This window comes from Marmota marmota, unplaced genomic scaffold, assembly GCF_001458135.2.
Source record: "Marmota marmota marmota unplaced genomic scaffold, marMar, whole genome shotgun sequence".
Classification (NCBI taxonomy): Eukaryota; Metazoa; Chordata; class Mammalia; order Rodentia; family Sciuridae; genus Marmota; species Marmota marmota.
This window is the reverse complement of record NW_026000240.1, coordinates 35330056-35352019: the sequence shown is the minus strand read 5'-3', so window position 1 is coordinate 35352019 and position 21964 is coordinate 35330056. Positions and strand designations below refer to the sequence as shown.

Below are 21964 nucleotides of genomic sequence, written 5' to 3'. Positions count from 1 at the left end.
TGAGACTGGCTCTCAGACCCTGGTCTCTCCTCTCTTGTCAGACATAGGCTATACTTCACTTCTACTACTTTCTCTCTCTTAACATTGCTAGCTAGACTTTTCATTACTTCCCACTTCCCTGAGACTTTGACATCAGAATCCCAGGCTTCCTGCCAGGGAAGGAAGGGAGGAAGGCAAGAGCTAATGTTTTCCTCAGTGCTTACTGTGTACTTGGCACCATTCTTCCTCATGCTGAGGTGGCCCTGGCCCCTCTATTGGCTCAGTCTTGGCCCTGGCACTATAGGTGTGGTGATTCTGGCCTGTTTAGTCACTTAGGGCCTTTCCCCTTCCTTTTGGGAGCAGGCCTCCTTGCCAGTTTCTTACTCGTTGCTCAGTGGCTAGTACCATGGAGAGTATGATCACATAGGCATTTACATGCTCATACATGAATGCAATACATGTGCACACTCACACTTGCAAGCACACACATGCACACAGAGGAAAGACTGCATAGTTGACAAAAAAGGAAAATGAGCCACCATCCATGTACATTTCTCTGCAATTAGGCAGGCACATGGGACAACAGACACAGTAATGCTGTAGGCTGGAAATGTGGTAGTTGGCTTTTCCTTTTAAATTTCCTTTGGTTTTGCAGTGGGTATTATTTAGAGTAGGAGATATTTTTCCTGTTGGAATTGTAAATTTCATTTACTGTCTTGAGATGGCTGGCTTATTTTTTTTTTTAATCATCTATATTGTTTTTGACAAGTGCTATAAAGAATTGCATGTAGCAGGACAACACTCTCTTAGACCCAGCCCTGTCTGGACCTTTGGTCTCACTATGTACAAGTGAGAGGAGAGAGTGAGGACAAAGAAGGGCTTCTCAACAAAGGAGGGGTCCTCTCTGCATGACGCCATGAGGAGTCTGCAAGAAAGTATGGCAGATGCCTGGGCACTGGGGAATATAGCAAAGACTCATACAGGGCAAGATGCTTGAGCTAGGGTTCTAAGCAAAGGATCTTGTAAACAGAGATTAGAGCATGAGCTGATAAATGTGGGGCCAGGCAAGGAGCCTCAGGAATCCCTGTCTGCAGGCAATTCAGGAAGAGGAAACTGCCTAGACAGAGGAGCTTTGAGGGGTGCAGGTAAGCACACCAGAGTGGGGTGGTAACCCTGGGAGTGCTGTCGAAGGACATCACCCTTGCACTTCCTTGTGGGAAGATTAAGCACTTAGCCCAATGTGGTCTGTACAAGTCTTCTCATGTGTAGTTGAGGTTGTGGCTGCTGCCATAGGAAAGCCATATATATAAAGATATATGTATGTGTGTATACACACACACACACACATATCTTGTCAATGGACCTTTTTATTATTTTTTAATTAATTTATTTATATGCAGTGCTGAGAATCGAAATCAGTGCCTCACACATGCCAGACAAGCGTTCTATTACTGAGCCACAACTCCAGCCCAAGCCGAGCCTTTTTAAAGCATGCTTTCTGAGTGACATGTCTGAGGGCTGTCCCTTGTGTCTCTGACCCCACACTTCAGAATTCTTCTCCTGGACATTTATCTGTCAGTGGACCAGGATGCCTGGCAGGCCCCAAGTTTATTGCAGTGGGTCTTGTCTCCTATGCCCAGTGTGTTGACAACTACTATGACAGAGAACCTGATTCCCTAACCAACCAACCTCAGTCTGTTGGTCATTCAGTCCACAAACATTTACTTAGCCCTGCTCTGGGTGGGCCCTGTGCCAGATTCTTAGGACTCAGTGGTAACAGTGTGGAAGAAAGCCAGACAGTCCATTATTCTTCGGAATGGTTCTTCTTCCCTTTTCTTCTGCCGTGGTTTGCTTTGGCCTTACCAGCCCTCATTCATCTCTTCTTCTGGGAGGATCACTACCTTTCCCCCTACCACAAACACATACGTGTGCACATTCAAGTTCCCATTATTTTGAGTATGATAGATGGAGTTTTGTATGTGAGATCACTTGTTTGAATCCTTTAGATTTCAATAGATTTGCAATTATAAGATGTAGGTAGTGTTCTGAGAGTTTTGTTCTTTTGTCATTTCTAGTGCCTAGCACTGCTGGACTCTAGACCAGTGCTGTGGGTCCTTTGTCCAACATAGCATTCTTTAGCCATTGAAACATCCCTGCCCAAGAGCTAACACAGTGCTCAGAGCTAAGTGCCCACAGGATGAGTCCATGGATGAGCTGTGGTAAGAAAGTTTTGAGGGCTGAGGTTGTGGCTCAAGCAGTAGCGCTCGCCTGGCATGCGTGGGGCGCTGGGTTCAATCCTCAGCACCACATAAAAAAAAAAGATGTTGTGTCTACTGAAAATTAAAAAATAAATATTAAAAAAAATAATTCTCTCTCTCAAAAAAAAGTTTTGACTCTTTCTATTTTATTCAGAGCTAAAACTGAAGACAAGCAATGATCCCCAATCACAATTTTATTTTATCATTTTTGAGTAACAGATAAGTTTTCTTTGTTCTTATATAAAAGCATGAAAAGTAAGAAGGATATTGCTAGTAACATTTTTTTATCTAGTTTAAATTTTTAAAAAGCAGCAGCTCAGGAGGCAGAGCCAAGAGGATCACAAATTCAAAGCCAGCCTCAGCAACTTAGCAAGGGCCTAAGCAACTCAGCAAGACCCTATCTCTAAATAAAATATTTTATAAGGGCTATGGATATGGCTCAGTGGTAAAGCGCCCTTGGGTTCAGTCCCCAGTACAAAAAAAAGAAAAAAAAATTAAATCAATGGGGCTGGGGTTGTGGCTCAGCGGTAGAGCACTTGCCTAGCATGTGTGAGGCACTGGGTTTAATCCTCAGCACCACATAAAAATAAACAAAATAAAGGTATTGTGCTCAATTATAACTAAAAAAATATTTTAAAAAATTAAATCAAGGGTTGTAGTTCAGTGGTAGAGCACTCGCCTAGCACGTGCGAGGCACTGGGTTCAATCCTCATCACCACATAAAAAATAAGTAAATAAAATAAAGGCATTGTGTCCAACTACACCTAAAAAATAAATATTTAAAAAAATAAATCATGAAACCTTGATTTCTGGATAAAGAGATTTTGCTTGCTTGTTTTTTTTTTTTTTTTTGTTTTTTTTTTGTGGCACTGAAGATTGAACCCAGGGGCACTCTACCATTAAGCTACTTCCCCAGCCTTTTATTTTTTTTTAATTCTTAAAAATTATTTTTTGTAGTTGTAGATGGACAACACGCCTTTATTTTATTTATTTTTATATGTGGTGCTAAGTATCAAACCCAGGGCTTCAGACATGCTAGGCAAGTGCTCTGCCACTGAGTTCCAGCCCCAGACCACCAGCCTTTTATTTTTTAAGATACGGTCTCACTAAGTTGCCTAGACTTCTCTCAAACTTGTGATCCTCCTGCCTCAGTCTCTGAAGTAGCAGGAATTACTGCATGTGCCATTGTGCCTGGCTAGATAATTTTTTTTTATTTTGGGGGACAGGAGGGCCCCCCAAATAGACTATAGACATGGTTTTTGCTTTCTATTGACTCCCTTTGGGAATGGGTAGAGGAAGTCAAGAGGTTTCCATGCCAGGTAGAATTTTTCTGGAAGTCTCAAACAGCAGGTTCTAGAATGCTTCATACACTGGGGTATTTGTAGGTCTAGCCCAGTACCCAAAGTACAGTAGGTATTCAGCCTACTGTATTCATGTAGTATTCATGTATTAGTGATGTAGATAACTAGGTTATCTCGCTAACTGTGCTGTTGGTCCTGTCTCCCTTCCTATAACTAGAGCAAGGCTGGATGTAAAATAGGCTCTTAACCATCTTTGGGGGCTAAGAATGTGTCCTGGAAATCCTCACAGGCAGGTGGAGTTCTGAGTGTCTCTTCAACATTGGGTCTGAAGACTGGGCAGAAATTGTGAGGTTTCTGGGCCAGAGTCCAGGCTTCTGTCCTCTTGGAGGCAGGGGTAGCAGGGCTGGGACCTGGTATATCTATAATCACAAAGGCTTTCAGTTTTCTCTTGACTTATTTTTTACTTCATGTTTGCAGCGGAATTTGGAAGAGAGCTGACACACACAGCACTGTGTCCTTGATAAAGAGCTGTAGTAGTAGAATTTGCAGTAGCTAGAACCTGGGGAAAGCTGGCTCAGCTTTATGCAATTATTTCTGACTCCTGGTTAGAGTTTTCTAGTTTTAGGAGCTTATACACATATACTCACCCTGGATCAGGAAACTGGGACACTACCAAACTTAAAGTTGTGATCTTGTGAGCTCCCAGTGCAGATGTCCTCAAGCTTGGAACTGGGAGGAGAGTAGAGACTCAGTGGTTTGGGTTGGATCAGAACTCCACATTTGGGAACCATCATACACCCAGAAGACAGGACCAGGAAATGTAAGCAGAGGGCTAGCTCTGGGACCAAGGCTCCTAAGAAGGCTGTGAAAAAGCGGCTAAGAATTTACCTGATTGGCCAGGTATCCCTTCAAAAAGCTGAACTTATTAGGGTAGTCTGAAGAGATACCTGGTTGGCCTGGAGGCACTATTGAAGGGTGTCCCAGTCACTCCAGACTGGACAGGCCAGGAAATTCCTCAAGACTCAAATGTTATGTATGCTACAGATCTTGGTGTAGGGATGCACTATAATTTGCCTAAATGTCAGCGTCTTGGGTTCAGTCCTGATGATGCCTAAAAATAAAGGGTCCCTAAGATTGGAGTTCTCATTTCTTCAGGTGTCCTAGGTCAGGACTATCTCGAAAGCCTGGGAAGTGATGGCAAGAACACTTCAAGGAGTTGCTGATCTGGGTCTCAGCTCTAGATAGTGACTTTCTGGTCTGGACACCTGCCTACCTTCTCTTCTCTCCTCTTGCCCTTTTGGCCCCCAGCATGTATCCCCACCTATCCTGGCTTCCCCAGGAATCTCCTGCTAATGAGCTGTAACTCGAGTTTGATGTATAAGCAGGGGGAAAGGTATCAGGGCATTGATTGCAAAGCTCTAGCACCTTCTCTTTTACTGGGGTCTAGCTAAATAAATCAGTTCTTTTATGCATTGTAGTAAAACTCAATCTTTGTCTCATTTCCCCTGGGAATTTGTGAATAAATGGTTGAACCAGACTCTTGTAAATTATGAATGGTGTAAATATGACTAACTCACCTAAAAAAAGCTTTAGCAGGGTCATTTTCTACAAACCTTGCCTAATTACAAATTATTTTTCATCAGTTAATTAAAACAGTCTGTGAAACTTCTGCTTCTTTCAATTAGCAAGTGGGGACTACAACTACATTAAGTTCTAGGAACCCCACCCTCATGGGGTTCTCAATCTGGTGGGGGAAGGCAGCACTGGCCCCAATGCATACGGAAGGAGACCTTAGGGAGGCTCCACACCAGATAGCAAGTTTATAAGGCTCTGTGGAGGCATTCAGCTAGCCCTTTGGAGAACCTATAGGCATGGATGCAGGAAAGTACCTGGCTTGTCAGTGAGCTCTCAAGTCTCAGGCAGGACTTACATGCAGCAGGTATGTAGATGAAAATCAAGAGACAAGGCAGATGTGATAAGTAGGGGCCTACTGATTGAAGGCCAAATCAGCCATTAAGGAATTTGGCCACCATGGCCTTCCAGAGGTCTGGGTACCACCTGAAAAAAAAATGTTTATGAATATGTATTTTTCCCCACTGATGTTAAGATCTTGTAAATTGGCCCATGCTTTAGAAAATTCAGAACTTGCACAGATGGAAGCCACAGAAAAACATCTTTGTTTTGGGTCGTAAAATGTCTTCTGGTTAAATATGATTAAGTAAAAGCATCTCATTGTTGAGTCTCTTTACTGAACTAACTAAAAATTATAAGAAGAACAAGAAACAGAAGAAAGAACTCCACCTTCAAAAAAACTAACAAACACCCCTAAACTGAAATATAATGAATAAAGAATGTCTTCCAAGTACAGGAAAATCAGTTCAGGATGAGGGAGGTTCCTAGGCAGGGAAATTTGGTTTTATGGAACCAGGGCAAAGAGCTCGGAGTCCAGAGGCCAAAACAATAACCTCATCTTGAACTGGTTAGCAAAGCAAACATACCTGGTAAATCTTAGAGAGCATCTCTGAATTCTATGTAATGCCAAAGAGTAACTGGGGCTATGAAGTTGCCTAAGGAATTGTGCAGAATTTGGCAGATGGGGAGGGGCAGATCATGGGTTGCCTGCAGTCAGGACAATGGAGAGACAAAGGAAATTCAAATATATTTAATTGGTATTCCTGGAGAAGAGAATAAAATAAGTGGAACACAGAAAGATTCAAAGATACAATAGAAGAAAACTGCATCTGCTGAAATAAAAGAATACATAAGTCTTTAGTCTGAAAGGCCACACTGAATTTTAGGAAAAATAGAGTACTCAATGCAAAAACATATCTTGATGTGCCAGACATGATGGTGTATGCCTGTAATCTCAGCTACTTGGGAGACTGAGGCAGGAGAATCACAATTTTAAGTTCTGTCTAGGCAAGTTGGCAACACCCTGTCTTAAAAGAGTATGTGTGGGGGGCTGTGAATGCAGCTGCCTTTAGTTCCCAGACTGTAAAACAAAACATAAGAAAATCCACATATCTTGTTGAAGTTACCAGACTTCAAAAAGAGTTCTATTGCATCCAGAGGGGAAAAGTTAATATATCTATAAAGGGAGAAAAAACAGGCTGGCCTGGAGTGCTCTCGACTAGAATGACCAGTGATAGAAAAAGGAATGGACATATTTGCAGAGTTCTCAGGGAAAGATTGTAAACTCATAATTTTATATTCAACCAAACTGTTCAAGTTTAAAGGTCTCACGAAGAAATGTTCAGACATTCAAGTACTCATATTGTATGGTTCCTATGAGTTCTTTCTAAATGAATAAATGAATGAATAAATAAAAAAGACTTCTAGATATAAACTCCACAAGACATAAATGGTAATGATAACCGTAAAACAAAGTACTTAGGCTAAGAGGATTGTATCCACCACTCACTCACCTCTAGGTAAGTCATCTTTCATACAAGGCCCATCACAGGCACCATAGAACAAGAGACATTCAGTCTTCTAAGTTATACTGAGCTCCTGGCATTTGATGCTTCAGCTTTCTTATGCCCACATCCAGCTTTTATGACTCTGGGAAAGCCATGGGATATAAGTGAAAAGGGGATTGAGGGAAGGGCAAAGGTAAATACTACATGAACCACCACTGTATAGCCTTGGATCTCTTTCTAGAGGAGGATGAGCTTGGTCTGAGATGGGCTTGCCTAATTCTGAATGAGACACTCTAATAAGCTGGATGGAGATCATTTGAGGTAGGCCTAAAGGTTTGGTTTTATTCTACATCACAATGACAAGTCCATGGCCTTTGGGCTTAACTGAAGGCAAAGATCTTTCTCATTGATCCTTCCCAAACCTAGTCCTCCAGGATGTTACTACCAATTAATTGGAGTTAGTGGAAAGTTTCCCATCCTTGCTCTGGATTCTGGAGACTGGCTGGCCCTGAAGGAAACCAAAGCCAAATCAGATTATCCTGAGGGATATTCTCAACCTAATAAACCCACTAAGGTCTCAAGGCTGGGGGATGAAGTTCCCAAGGCTTGCTCTTACGGCAGCTTCATCTGTCCTATGTTTGGTGGCAGCAATACTTGTTCCTATTAGGCCCTCTTGCCACATTGTCCCTTGCTGATCCAACTGCTGTCCTATTCTGAACTCTTCCTCAGCAGTAGCATAGCATCCAGAGATCAATGCTTCAACCACATTCTCACTGGCCCAAAGAGACTGGCCTGCAACCTCCTGAGGCTTGTTTGGCAACAGAAAGTTTCTGCCAGATGCTTCAGAGTAGAAAGGATGAGTGAAAGTGGTGTAGGTACCTATACAACACTAATGTTCTTTCATGTGAGTTTGTCAACCTAGGAGTGTGAGCGCTTATATGCCCAAGTGCATTTGTATACACCTGCTGAGGGAGCTGTCACCAGGCCAGCATTCTCCTTTGTCCTTACCTGTATTAAGGAGGAGCTGACTGTCTGGGTTACTCTGGGGTATTTTGGGTCTCAGAAATTTACCCTCAGAGTAGGGCTGCAAATTAAAGGAACTGGGAAGTTAGGAAAGAAAGATGTTATTAGCTTGTTAGGGAGTTCCTCTTGTAGCATGACCTCCTACTCTGCCCAGGAATCCTAGGTGTAGTATCTTCCCTCCACAGCCAACAGGTCATCCCCTACTTCAAGATATTAATGTCACAGGCACTGAGCCCATGCTGCCAGCTTCTTGTCAAATCACAGCTTCCTTCTGAGCCTGAGTGTTATGGAGACACTCATCCCTGTGCTGTTGCCATTAAGGAACAGATTCTTTTTGTCTCCAGGCAATCAGGAAACATGGTGAAGCCAACCCTTGATGGTATGGGGCCTCCCTGTCACTGACCTAAGTATACTGTCCATGGGGAGGGCTGGGGACAGGAGAGAATCTGATCTGGGCAACCAACAAAGACTTTAAAGACTCTTTTAAAGATCGAGGATTGGGAATTTAAGAAGTTCCTCAGTGGTGGCCTCCAAACTAGGACATGTGTGGCAGAGGGTGGGGAGAGAGGGAACAAGGCAGAGAATATGAAAACTCCTTTTTATATTTATTTTCTAGCTCATCCTTTAAAACTTTTATATTTGGGGAGGTGTTTTATTAATAGTAGAAATGTATGTAATTAGTAGATAAATATTCATATATTGGAGATGCATGTTTTATTGACAGGGGCACACCATTGAAGAGGCACAAGGCCTCTGGCCAGAAGGCTGGGTAAAGAAATATTTTTCTTGCATAAAAACTGGAATTTTTTATGGGGCTGGGGATGTGGCTCAAGCGGTAGCGCGCTCGCCTGGCATGCGTGCGGCCCGGGTTCGATCCTCAGCACCACATACAAACAAAGATGTTGTGTCCGCCGAAAACTAAAAAATAAATATTTAAAAAAAAATTCTCTCTCTCTCTCTCTCTCTCTCCTCTCTCTCTCTCTCTCTAAAAAAAAAAAAAAAAACTGGAATTTTTTTCTAAGTCAATTTCTGAATTTCCACATCCATTCCCAAGAGAGGAGCTTCAGAACATAGGAGCTGGATCTGACATCCATCTTTCCACAGCTTCTGTTTCTCTACCTGTGTGTGCAGGGACCACTGGGGATAGCCCCAAAGGAAAGAGTCCTCTCACAGCATCTGCCCAGCCATAATTGCCTATTACATAAAGGTCATCCATGAATTTATCAAAACCTTGTTTGAAGCTATAGGGTTCTTCCAGCTGCTCTGACTTAGAGAAACGGTTTTTATAAGTTCACTACCCACCTCCTGGTGACCAAAGACAGCTTATTAATGTGAATCATTTATCTTTGAAATGTTCAACTGGAGATGGTAGGGGGTACTCTCTAGAATGTTTCTGTGAGGAGCTCATTTCCTTCTGGACCATCCCCCAACTACCCCTTCCCCACCCTCCTAGCTCCACACTTCCCTGTTTTTCCTTCTAGTCTGCTTCAACCCTAATAGGCCCTGAAGGTAGCTACCATAGCAGATTCAACCTGCTTCCCTCTGTGGATTACAGCTCCATCCCTGCCCTTACCTGGTATCTAGAGCATCTTTTACTTACTAGAGCTTGTGAGCCTCATGTCTTTTCCTGGGTGTTTCTGACTATTGTAGTCTAGTACTATACTGAATTATAGTCTAGTACTGTAGTCTAGTCTAGTACTATTGTAGTCCCAGTACTAGTCATGATATGGGAGGTACTGAAGATTGGTGAGAGAAGTTGACTGAATTTGCTGTACTCCTTTTCCTGCAGCCTTCCTGTGACCAGGGTGACCCTTCCCTGGCAAACCATGGTCTCTAAGCCATTAATAACCCTAATTGTTGAAAAGAAGAAAAACTGGTACAAATCATGGAATTTCTTTTATTTCCTTTCTCTTCCTTTCCTTTTTCAGTGTTGGAGAATTAACCCAGGGCCTCATGCATGCTGGGCAAACATTCTATCACTGAGCCACACTCCGAACCCAAAATCAGGGAATTTCTATGTCCTCTATCTTTCGTGGCCACCTTTAAAAAAAGTTTGTCTCTTTTTTTGGGGGGGGGGGGCGGGTACCAGGGATTGAACTCAGGGGCACTCAACCACTGAGCCACATCCCCAGCCCTATTTTTGTATTTTTACTTAGAGACAGGGTCTCACTGAGCTGCTTAGCACCTCGCTTTTGCTGAGACTGGCTTTGAACTCCTAATCCTCCTGCCTCAGCCTTCAGAGCTTCTGGGATTACAAGGGTGTACCACCATGCCCAGCTAACAAAGTTTATCTCTTGATAAGGTATTCTCGGTTTCCTTTTTGACTTCCAGCCACTCCTTAATCTTCACTCTTCTTCCTTCTCCCCCAGTCTCCTTCTCCCTATATCTTTTCTGCTTTATGCCAGTGTCCCTTTCCCCATCCTTTTATACCATCTTTACCCAGCCCTCCCCAAGTAATAGGATTCCCTGAGGCTCCTAGAAGGAACAGTGGCCTCAAGGGGCTTCACTGCTAAATCCATGACCACCAGACTAAGTCTTTTCTAGGATGAAGCCTATAGACACCTCCCTCTCCTTTTCCCTGCTCCCTCCTTTCTTCTGCTCAGCAGCCATATTATCCTGGAGACTTTTGTGTGTGCCCCTTAAGGAGGGCCTCCTACAGGGCTTACCTCTTCCCTCTTCATGCTGTTCCTATCACCCTGGCTCACATGAGATTTGTTCCCAGTCATGACCCCTGAGATCCACCATGGTGGACCTTTTGTACAGCAGAAGAGGAATCTGGCTCCTCCCCAGATGTACTGGATTGGGACCTTTATGATGTATGGCCCTCATGGATGTGTAGATTCATCATGGCTCATGACATCATTGGATGCTCTCCCTCACAGAAACTTCTCTACCTGTGGGGTTATTTTCTTTTGTCCTCCTTTCCCTGACTGCCCTGTTTCTGGAATCTCCTCTATTCCCATAAACATTGGTGCTCCCCACAGGTTTTCCTGGACTACTGCTTTGTGGGTGATCTATATTCCTGAATTACTGTGATCTGAACCCTTAATTCTCCCAGATAAAAATCTCTAGACTGGTCTGAATTGAACCCCTGAATTGTGACACTTCCTATGTCTCTTGCCTCCATCCTTATTTTACACAACCAAACCTAAACTTGTGATTTTGCTCTTAAGCTCCCATCCACCAATTGCCTTCTCTCCCTGGGTTCCCTATTTCAGTTAAAAAGAACACTCCTCCCTGGAGTTCAAGCCAAAATACCCCTGCTGTACCCTCCCTTCCTCTCATCCTGTGGACTATCTGCTGGACTATTGCCTTATCCTCACACAATTCCCTCCCTCTATTATCTTCTTCTCCTTGGCATAGAGCAAACACCCTCCTGTTTGGAAACCTTAGAGACCCTGCTGTCTTGGCCCTTCTCATTTTAACTTTGAGCTTCTCAATTCATTCAGGTAGTTCAACACACATTATTGCTGGGAACTGTTCTAGGTGTTGGAAATAGCAGTGATTTATATCTGCCACAACTGCCATGTACAGCCACCTAGATGAAGCATTCTCTAACATGACTCTTGGACTTTTCCTATGTTCTTCTCTCTGCCTAACTTGCTCTTTCACAACAGGAAAAATAGCCCATCTTTTGAGACCTAGTATAGATGTCTTCTCATCCAGAAGCTGTCTGAAGCTTCTGTCTTCCCCCAGAACATGCAGCAATGTGTTTTGCAGAGATTTGTTTGCACATCTGTTTTTAATCTAAACTGGAGGCTCCCAGAGGACTTGATCTGTATTTGTTCTAAATTTTTATTTTAATTAAATATTGAATTGGTGTTTATCAAGAATATAAGAACATTTGTAAAATATGTATACAATGTAAAGAATAACATTACAAGGAACACCTGGGGATCCAACTCCTCTTGTAAGAGATATGAAGTCTTTATACCATAAATACCTGGAACTAAATCAAGCATCAGAAAATGTTTCTGAATGACTAAAGGTCTGAATGAATTAATTTATTAATACTTGTCACTGGAGTCATGACCCATGAGATCCACCATAGTGGACCCTTTATACAGTAGGAAGGAATCTGGCTCCTCCCCAGATGTACTGGATTTGGACAGGGCTTGGGCATTTATGATGTATGGATGTGTAGCATTTACCAAGCAACATAAATACAGTAGCAATTTTTTCTGCAAGTCTCTCAGTTGCAGAGCAAGCTCCAGGTAAAGTGGTTATAACTGAATGATGTCACTGCCCTTTCTTAGGCCCACTTCATGAGTTCACTATACTGTTCACACATCTTTTTGTTCATTTTGATATGTCCACTGAGTATCCTCAGTGCAAGCACAGTGCTGGGTCCCTGGAATACAATGGGGAGCAAAACAGTCAGAGATTTCTTCCTAGGGAGCTTCTATTTAAGTAACTCTTTAAAAAAAGAAAAAAAGAATCCAAAGAACCTAAATTATGGTGCTTCCCACCCCTCTAAAGCTATACTGTGCTTTCCTAAAGGTAGTGTGGGACCGTGGTTAAGGATATGGACTGAAGACTTGAATGTTAGATTGCCAGCCCTACCACTTATGAGTCATCATGGATTTGCTGGGCCCTTAAGGAAGGCCTCCTACAGGGTTTACCTCTTCTCTCTTCATGGTGTTCCTAGAAGGAACACCTGGAACCACCCTGGCTTTGTAGCAATTTCCTTGTCTGTAACATGAGCAAAATGGATTCCACACCATGAATTTGCTGCGAGACATAAAGACATTAGTATGTGAAGAGTGGCTAGTGATGAGTGGCTCACAGTGAGGGCTCAGTATCATCACTGTTATTGTTAACAGAGAATTCTCTGTGGTAGGGGAGACTTGCAGCCTGCAGCCTAGGAGGACCCTACTATTGTTGCTACAGTTTTCTCTCACATAGAGTTAGTTCTAGAGAGGGACTGAGTGCCATGCCAGGAACTTGCCATATTTCCTCAGCTCTAAAACATTTTGAGCCATGTATTACTGTTCTGAGCCATGATGGATCTATATTCCATCCATTCAGAATATACAAATTGAGCATCCAGTTTGTGCCAAGCCCTGGCTCTGGATAAAACATCTCCAAAAAGACTATACTATGATGCAGCATTGAAATAAAAAAATCACCATGTACACAGAAGATTGCCTGTCACTTACAAGCAACACAAATAGAGTAGCAATGGCTAAATTTTTCAGAAGTCCTTGAGGAGCTTGGAGAGAGGGTTATAGCCCTGTTACATGTAATAAAAGGCTGTTAGTAGCTTCTGATTAGCCTTCAAAGGCTACTTTTAAATTCCAGCCACAAATAATTTAAGTAAAAAATTAAACTATTGCTGGGCATGGTGGCACACACCTGTAGTTCCAGCAACTCAAGAGGCTGAGACAGAAGGATTCCAAGTTCAAAGACAGCCTCAGCAATTTAGCAAGGCCCTAAGCAACTTAGTAAGACCCTGTCTCAAAAAATGAAAAGGGTTGGGGTGTGACTCAGTGGTAAGTACTTCTGGGTTCAATTTCCAGTACCCCGCCCCCCAAAAAAAGGAGGAGAAGGAAGAGAGAAAGAAAGAAGGAAGGAAGGAAGAAAGGAAGGAAGGAAAGGAGGGAGGTGGGAGAGAGGGAAAGGAAAGGAAGGGAGGAAGAAAGAAAGAAAAGGAAAGAAAGAAAGGCAGGAAGGAAGGAAGAAAGAAGCTATTAATTTAACCACATGGGAAACATTTCTTTTGGATATGTAGAAATTAGTCTACTGAAAGGCCCTAGAGGATCCCCCAGGTTCTGAGTGTGGGCCAGAGATGCTATGGCCATCACTATTCCAGGTTTCCTAGCTGGTGGCAAAGATGGCTCAGAGTGTTTAGGCTCAAACTCTTAATGTTTTACCAAGAATGCTGTTGGTTGATGAAAGGAATTTTCAATGGACACTTAGTGTTTCTTTTTTCCAGAAGAGTCTGTATTAGACTGAGGATATATTTCTCCAGTCCTGGTTTCTTGTAAGGGAAGAAGGACTTCAGAGGATCTTGGGGTGGGCCTCCCCATGTGGGCTTCTCATCTTCCCTCTGAAATGGCTTGTCATAGGGTGCTCTACCAGTTAGCTTCTGTGTCTTTTTGGTGAGCAGATGGTCTTCACATACTGAATCTTTTCTACCAAAATCCTCAGGGACTGGGGCCACTGGGGCAAAAGGGGTTAGGACTCGCTCCTCCATAGGCAGCCACAGCTAGGCCACTTTAGTGCCTCTAAGAAAGTCTGTCCTGGCTCCTGGGTGCCAGCAGCTGCTCAAATGAATACAGCACAATGTAATATGCAAGGTCTCGGGAACAATAGAAAGTATTGCCTTTGACTTTTTGTGCTCAGCCTCATTTAAATTGGAAAAGAGGAAAATTGGCAGAAATGAACGTAAGTTGGGTTAAAGCAGAAGGAATATAGTAGTTCCTCATGACACTACTCAACTGTACTAGCTCCTTTGCAGCTGGGCCAAGTTGAAATGGACATGGTTATTAGGTACATTGAGCCTCCCTCAGTGGTTTTTCAAGGGCTGGATCTCAAACCCCACCCAGCCTTGCACCAGTGGAAAAATATTTCATCCTGTTTTGATAGACTTGGTCTGGCATCAGGCTTGCTGGAGAGCTCTTTCAAAGTTCCTTTGAAAACAGACAAACCAGGGTGTTGGCATCAACTTGGAGCATCTTAAAAATGCAGACCTTACCCTAGACTCACTGAATCAGAATCTGCTCTTTATCAGGAGGTAAAATGGGGCACTCATGATCCTGCCATGTGGCCTGGTGCTAAGGGTTCAAGTGAGAGATGCTTGTCAAGTCTCAGTACAGGGTACAGCAAATGGTGGCTGTGATGATATCACTGGGCAGAAGAAGGGTGGTGATGGGTATTGGCGGGTTCACTAGCTTGGTAGATGCCTCTGCAGGTTGCTTCTCTAAGGTTTGTCTCTAACAATTATTTTCAATGTCATTTCAGTGTTTCCCGGAGACTGGACCCCAAGGAGCCCCTGGGTAGCCAGAGAGCAGCTTCCCCAACCCCAAAGCAAGCTTCTGCTACTACTCCTGGCCATGAGAGCCCCCGGGAGACAAAGGCACAGGAGGTTGATGGTCCCAGCAGGACGCTGCAGGTAGACAGCAGGACGCAGAGATCCAGGCGGTCCCCCTCAGTGTCACCGGACAGAGGCAGCACCCCTACATCACCCTACTCCGTCCCCCAGATTGCCCCCCTTCCCAGCAGCACCTTGTGCCCTATATGCAAGACCTCGGACCTCACGTCGACCCCCAGCCAGCCGAACTTCAACACCTGCACCCAGTGTCACAACAAGGTCTGCAACCAGTGTGGGTTCAACCCTAACCCTCATCTCACCCAGGTAACCACTGTGCCGGCTCCCCACCTACCCACATCTCATTATGATGCCTTCCCTGATTCCCTTCCTCTCTTTCGCCAACTGTCTTTTTCTGGTTATTTCCCTCAGCATCAGCATATTTGTTCTCCTGACTGGCGAGGGGTGGTCCTGGCTCCAAGATGTGGCAGCAGAGAAAAAAACCTGGCCCTATATCTTAAGAGGGATCTCTACACCCTGAAAGTGTGAGCAGAGTCCTAGAGTAGAAGATGCTTTCTTATTTGGTCCAAGTTCAGTCTGTAAAAATGCCCTTGGAAAAGACCAAAGACCGTCTTATGGGCAACTTCATCCAGTGGTTGCTCATCTGGAAAAGGCTATGAGCAGCTGGAGAACCCAAAGGGAGGCAATAGTCCTGGCCCTGGGCCTGCTTTTCTCCTTAACAGCAGGCCTGGAGGTGGATGCTGATGAGGGGAGCCAGCTTTTAAGGGAGGCAGGAAACTGCCTTCCAGCTGGGCTCTGGGAAGCTCCTCCTCTGGACTTCAGTTCCAATTATCAGGGAGCCTGAGGTAGTAGAGCAAATACCCATTCCCAGAGTGGAAACCAAGGCTGGAGGGGACAAGCCTTCACAAAGAATGTCATTGTACTCTCACCAAGAGGTTACTGTAGGATCTTTTCTGAGAGTTTGGCCTCTTTTTTTTTTTTTTTTCTTTTCCCCTGGAGGACTCTAGGTCCACAGCCTTATCCTTGCTTTGTTCAGGACTCTGCATTGCTGTAGGATGCCTTGCAAATCCCTTGGAAACTCTCATTCATGATCTCGGGGCGTGGGTGCTCCAATGTATCAACTGAGCTGGGGCCATCCCTTTGAAATGAACTGAGTAGGTTTGCTGGCTTCCTATCAATTCTCTGATGTAACCCATAGAAGTCTCTGATTTTCCCTGCAAGTCTTTGCCCTTGGACAGGATAGAGAGTGGCTAACTGCAGGCATCCGCATGAGCACCTCTGGGATTTTCAGCAACTGGAACCATTTGGACCATGTGAGAGGGGGGCTGAGTGAGAATAATTGTTCACAGGTCAGGCTCTATATATGTCATGAGGTGCTGTGGGTGTGGGATGTGTGGTTTGTGAGAGATAAGTGCGAGGTTCCAAGGAAGGAGCTGTTGGTGTGGGGAGATGATTCAGTACATTTGGAGTTGCTCCTGGAGTATGGAGGCTTCCTGAGGAGGCGTGCATGTTCGTGATTATTGCATCTGTGATTAGAAACAGGCCCATCCCTACAGTGATAAGTTAGGTAAGTGTTTGCTGTTCAGTATTGAGAACAATGTGATTAAGGCTAACAAAGCTCACCTATGTGTTCCCACCAGCAAGAAGCCAGAAGTACATTTCTCACAGAAACAGGGAGGCTTGGCAGGTGACCCATGCCCCTGTGAGGAACCCCTCCTTGTGCTGGCCTCACCCCTCTGTCTTCCAGATACCCTTAGATGCTCACTTGTGCCACAGCCCCTGATGGGGTGGGTGGAGTTCAAGAGAGAGCCAAACAGGGTGGCACAAATCTCCTGGTGAGCATCCCAGCCCTCACCATACCACAGCCTCTGTCTCCAGGCTCCCCCAAACCCAGCACCTTCAGTGAGGTGGGAAGGGAGCCAACTTTTGGCTGTGCCTGGAAAAACAGCTGAGTAGGAGGACCTTGGAGATACTCAGTCCATCTGCCTTGTTGTACTGGGAGGAAACCAAGACTCAAGGCCAGGAGAAAAAGAGTGCTCCAACTTACTTCAGATTCACAGTTCTCAGTCAAGTAATTCAAGCAAATTCTGGGCTGGACAAATGAAATCGTTCTTTACTGTGAGATTTCTTAAGGCTTTAGCATCCTCAGGGACTTTAGGAGCTCTATAACAGAGCTAAAGTTGGCAACCGTTCCCAGACTTGTTTTCACAGAGCCTGTTAGGGGCTGCTGTTCCATGGCACTTAGTTTAGGAAATGCTGACTTAGTTCATTCTTCATGTTCACACCTGGTAGATGCCCTGTTCTGTCATGGTCTCCAGGAACACTTTTATGTTTCCAGAGTTGGCTTTCAGTGGTGTTCCTGTCAAGGAAAACTCTGCTTGCACATTTTCCTGAGGCGCAGCAAAGTATAATTTGCAAGGCAGTGAAGTTGCCCTTTATCTGCTAAGAGCAGACTCAGCTCCCTCGTCATGTGATGAGAAAACAAATTTGCAGGTTTTGCTCACATACATGCTGTTAGACTGTCCTGGGCATTATATCTATTTTGGACACTTTAACTTGATATTATGTCAACCAAGAAGGCTTTTCTAGGATTGCCCTGGTGTCTCTGGACTGAGCTCTCATCTGGCCTGAGGTTCTGTGCATGTGTAAGGGATTGGTTCTGAAGTCAGGTACACCTGGGTGGCAGGGGATCAGAGCGATCAGCTTTTTCAAGAAATCAACTACATCACCCACTTTGAAATTACTTTCTAGGAGGGCCCAATTGGAGTAGAAAAGGGTAGGGCACCGCCAGCTCCAGCACACAGGCACCGCAGATGCTAGCCATAGGGGTGCATCATGGAGACCCTATCTGGGGTGGGGAGTATACCTAGAACTGCTAGTATGGGAATGCTAAGCCCTAGTCGAGGAGACCTGGCAGCTTGGGTTCTTTGTCCAGCAGGATACTTTGCTTTCCACTGTATAGAGGGAGATACCTAGCAGTTCCAGAGAGAAATGAGGGCCATACAAGTGGCATGGAGGGTTTCACAACCTTTCTGAGACCACTAATGAAGTTCCTTTTGGGTCTTTGGATATGTGACCATGGAAAATGGAGTGTTTCTTATATGTGTTACAAGCAGAGACTCACTTGCTAGTGTGTGACTCATATTGCTGCATAGATCAGGAGTAGGATAGAACTATTTTGTAAGACCTGGGGATGTAGCTCAGTGATAGAGCACTTGCCTTCCAAGTGCTGGATTCTATCACCAGTGCTGGGAAAAAAAAATGAGTACATAAATTAAAGAACTGTTGTGTGAATTGCTGTATGGAGATCAATGAGTAGAATGCAGGGCAAGAACTTGGCACTACTAGGCAGTGGTCACCATGACTCAGTGTTCTTATATCTCATGGCAGCTGTCAAGGTCTTGTTACTTTAGGAGGTACTATAGAAACAGGAGACCAAGTATGGAGATGAGAATTACCCACAGGTAAACAGCCAATCCGGCTAAAAGCAGTGTCGACAACCTGGAATTACTGTTTTCCTGGCCTGTAGGCCCAAGCTTCTTCTGTCAGCTCGAAGGCTGTTGGTTGGCTGCTATACTCTTACAGACATGATGCTCACTATTGTGTCTGTGCCAAGATTGGCAGGTTCTTGAACCTCTGCAGAAAGGAGGAGGTCTGCCATGAATTTTGATGGGTTTCTGAGTGAACGAAGCACATTAAGACTGCATGGTAGGGGCTGAGTTTGTGGCTCAGCAGTGGAGCACTCGCCTCACACGTACATGGCCCTGGATTCGATCCTCAGCACCACATAAAAATAAATACGTGAAATAGAGGTATTGTGTCTAACTACAACTGAAAAATAAATGTAAAAAAAAAAAAAAAAAAGACTTCATGGTAGCCAGGTGTGGTGATGCATACCTATAATCTCAGCTACTGGGAAGCCTGAGGCAAGAGGATCCCAAGTTCCAGGCCTGCCTTGGCAACTTAGTGAGATCTTATCTCAAAATAAAAAATAAAAAGGACTGGGGTTATATCTCAGTGGTAGAGTGCCCCTGGGTTCAATCCCTAGTACCGCCTCCCCACACACAAAGACTGCATAGAAATTGGGGAAGGAGCTCAGAGCATGCTCCCTATTTACAGCCAAAGGAACTTCGAGTCTTAGGAAGTCTTGGCTTATTCTGGATCATTCTGGAGCAAAAGAGCTGGCAACCCAGAATCAATGGCTCGGTCTCCAGTTTTCTTTCATGTTCTCCCATCCATGGCCCACTGTCACTCAGGCTGAGGCTGGTCTGTAATTAATGGAGCTGAGCCAGCCATTTTTCTTGGTGGAACCTGTGTCTTTCTGGATTTCTCCAGTTCTGGTAGCTCAGGCAGGTAAATAATTTCTCCTCTTTGAAACCACACAGCAAAAGACTAGAGAGTTTCTTTTGGGAATCTGCACATTTCTTATCACTCACGAGAGACCTCCCTCTGACATCAGGAGGCCAGAGGTGTTATTATTCAGTGCCCAGTGATAAGGAAGAAGCAGGCAAAGTTCTCCTATTCTGTTCCTCATGTGGGGTTTGAGCAAGTACTTGTATTCCTGAATATCAGAATTCTCTGAAGGAAAAACAGAAGTCCAAGGGCTGGCCTCAGTAGCTTTGCTGATGCCCTTTGCCAGTTAAGGCCTGCTAGTCCACTTCTCCAGTCTTCAGAGAATTATATTTGGGCCAGCCACTCCTTTTTGCACCAGGAAGTAGGCTCTTGCTGTCGTTGTCAGGACTATTCTGGTAGCTGGGGGTAGGAGATAAGGCGTGGGCAAACACCAGCTGGGCAGAGGATGGGAAGGCGAGGTGGGGTAGGTAGTGGGCTGGGAGTTAGCTGCAGGAGACTGTGAGCAGAGACCTGGGGTTAGCACAGCCTACTTCTGTTGGCCTCAGAGCCTCCTGTCTCAGAGCCACCCACAGCACATCCCAGTGTGGGACTCCTAGATGAGTCTGTTCTTGCCCTCAGAGCAGCAACCAGGAATGAGTACTGTGCAAAGATATGGCTGCTTGTATATCTAGGCTGAGTCCTCTCAGAGCACTACCTGAAGGGGGCCCACAGTCTATATCTGGGAGACTCATGCTTTGCCCCAGTGGCAGGCAGCATCCCCAACCTGCCAGGTCCAGCAGTCCATCTGTTCCCATGCCTCTTGCTCTAGTCAGACTTACTCTAAGCCCCTCTAAGAAAACTGATAGAGTCTTCCCTAACCTGTTCCAAGGTTTGGACTCCACTGAGACCATACCAGGGATATTTAACCCACCGTGCTTCCTACCTCTACCCTCATGGTAAGCCTCCAGCAGAGGCAGTTATCCAAGCTGAGTGGTATGGAGACAGAAGAGAGCCAACACATGGCTATGTGCCTTTCTCTCTACTGCCAGCATCCTACTCCTTTCCAGCAAGGGACAGTGTACCAGATGGCCTGGGGGTGGTGCTTTGAGTTCATCACAGATTTCCTCTGCCCCTTCCTGGCCACACTGCTACTTGGGCCACTGAAGATTGAGGAGCAGGTGTTAGAAGGATGTGGGACCTGCAGTGTGTTGAGGAGAGACAAATTTGTCCTTTTCCTTATCTTCCCAGGAGGAGGTATCTGTACTTGTACCCAACCTTCCCTTCCCTTCCCCCAAATAAAATGGGAGTGGACCTCCAGGTGGCAGGCCCTTCAGGAAGCTTTTGACCCACTTTATGTCTAATCTTTAGGCAGTTTGCCGTAGAGTAGCCACTTTGACCCAAACAAATTTTCAGTCAATAGGGAAATGCCCTCAAAACCTCAGCTAGCTCTGAGACAGCCATCCTTGCTGCTAGTTCACGCCCTTATATGTGTCCCCAGGTTGACTATGTTCCCAAGAGACAGGACCTTGGGCTATTTGCTTGAACTACTATCGGGTGAGGCTAGAGCCACTGGGAATATGTGAAAAAGACAACTATGCTGGAGTAGTTTGGTGAGTAGAACCATCAGGCATGAAACTCTGCTTTGTAGCTGTAAAAGAGGCTATACATTCAAATGAGAATGAATGTGGAATTAATTCAGAACAAAAAATATGAAAGTTTATTCCTAAAACTCTTGTTTTTATATGTGAGAGCAAAGGAAAGACAATGAAAAGGGAATGAAGATAGTAGAGAAATAAGTAAATAAAGTATGGGTGGAAAGAAAAGGAAGAAGGTACAAGAGGGAAAAGGCAGTATAGGGAGGTGAGAGAGAAAAAGCCAGAGGCAGAAGGAAGCATAGGATAAGAAAATCTTAGTAAAGCAACCATTTTGGGGCTGGTAACATTTTTTTTAAGATGGACACAATACCTTTATTTTATTTTATTTATGTGGTGCTGAGGATCGAACCCAGGGCCTCACAGGCTGGTAACCTCTTGGTTTTGCTATTTCTTCTGTCCAGCCTTTCACCTACTTGTACCTCCCTCCACAAATGCCTTTTGAGTCCTTTGGTCAGCCAGGAAATGTCTTGACACAGGAGAAATAGGCAGAAGTGAAGCAGACATGCTGCTCAGCTGTGTGGAAACTTCAGGCCAGTGCAGGAGGCAGCCCTTCCACCAGTAACCACATAAGCAAACACACAGCCACGCCTGGGGAGGTCTAAGAGCGGGTGAGTTGGTGCAATACTGAGAGGAGACTCTTGGGTGTTTCTCCAAGGAGGGGCCATTAGACTGTAGAGCCAGGTCTAGGACAGCTGAGATGCCACAAACCAGGACCAGAGGACATGCAGATTCTTCTGGATCTGCTGAGGTCTCCAGATGCCATCTCAAGGGTTTTGAAAAGTGGCAGTAAAAAGATCAGATGTGTATTTAAAACCACCACTCTGATGGGACCTTCAAATAGCCAAAATAATCTTAAAAAAGAACAAAGTTAAAGGACTCACACATCCTGATTCAAAACTTACTACAAAGCTATAGTAATCAAGAGTGTGATACTGACATAAAGGCA

The 21964-nt window shown here is 44.7% G+C and overlaps 1 protein-coding gene across 1 annotated transcript in view; it reads left to right on the top strand.

Annotated features, from left to right (window-relative positions):
* LOC125613540 (protein bassoon-like) overlaps positions 1-21964 on the top strand; it is a 74357-nt gene that overhangs the window by 42626 nt on the left and 9767 nt on the right. The window contains exon 4 of the mRNA XM_048794058.1: positions 14944-15337. Within this exon, the coding sequence (XP_048650015.1) occupies positions 14944-15337 (394 nt within the window). The remainder of the gene's footprint in view (positions 1-14943; positions 15338-21964) is intronic.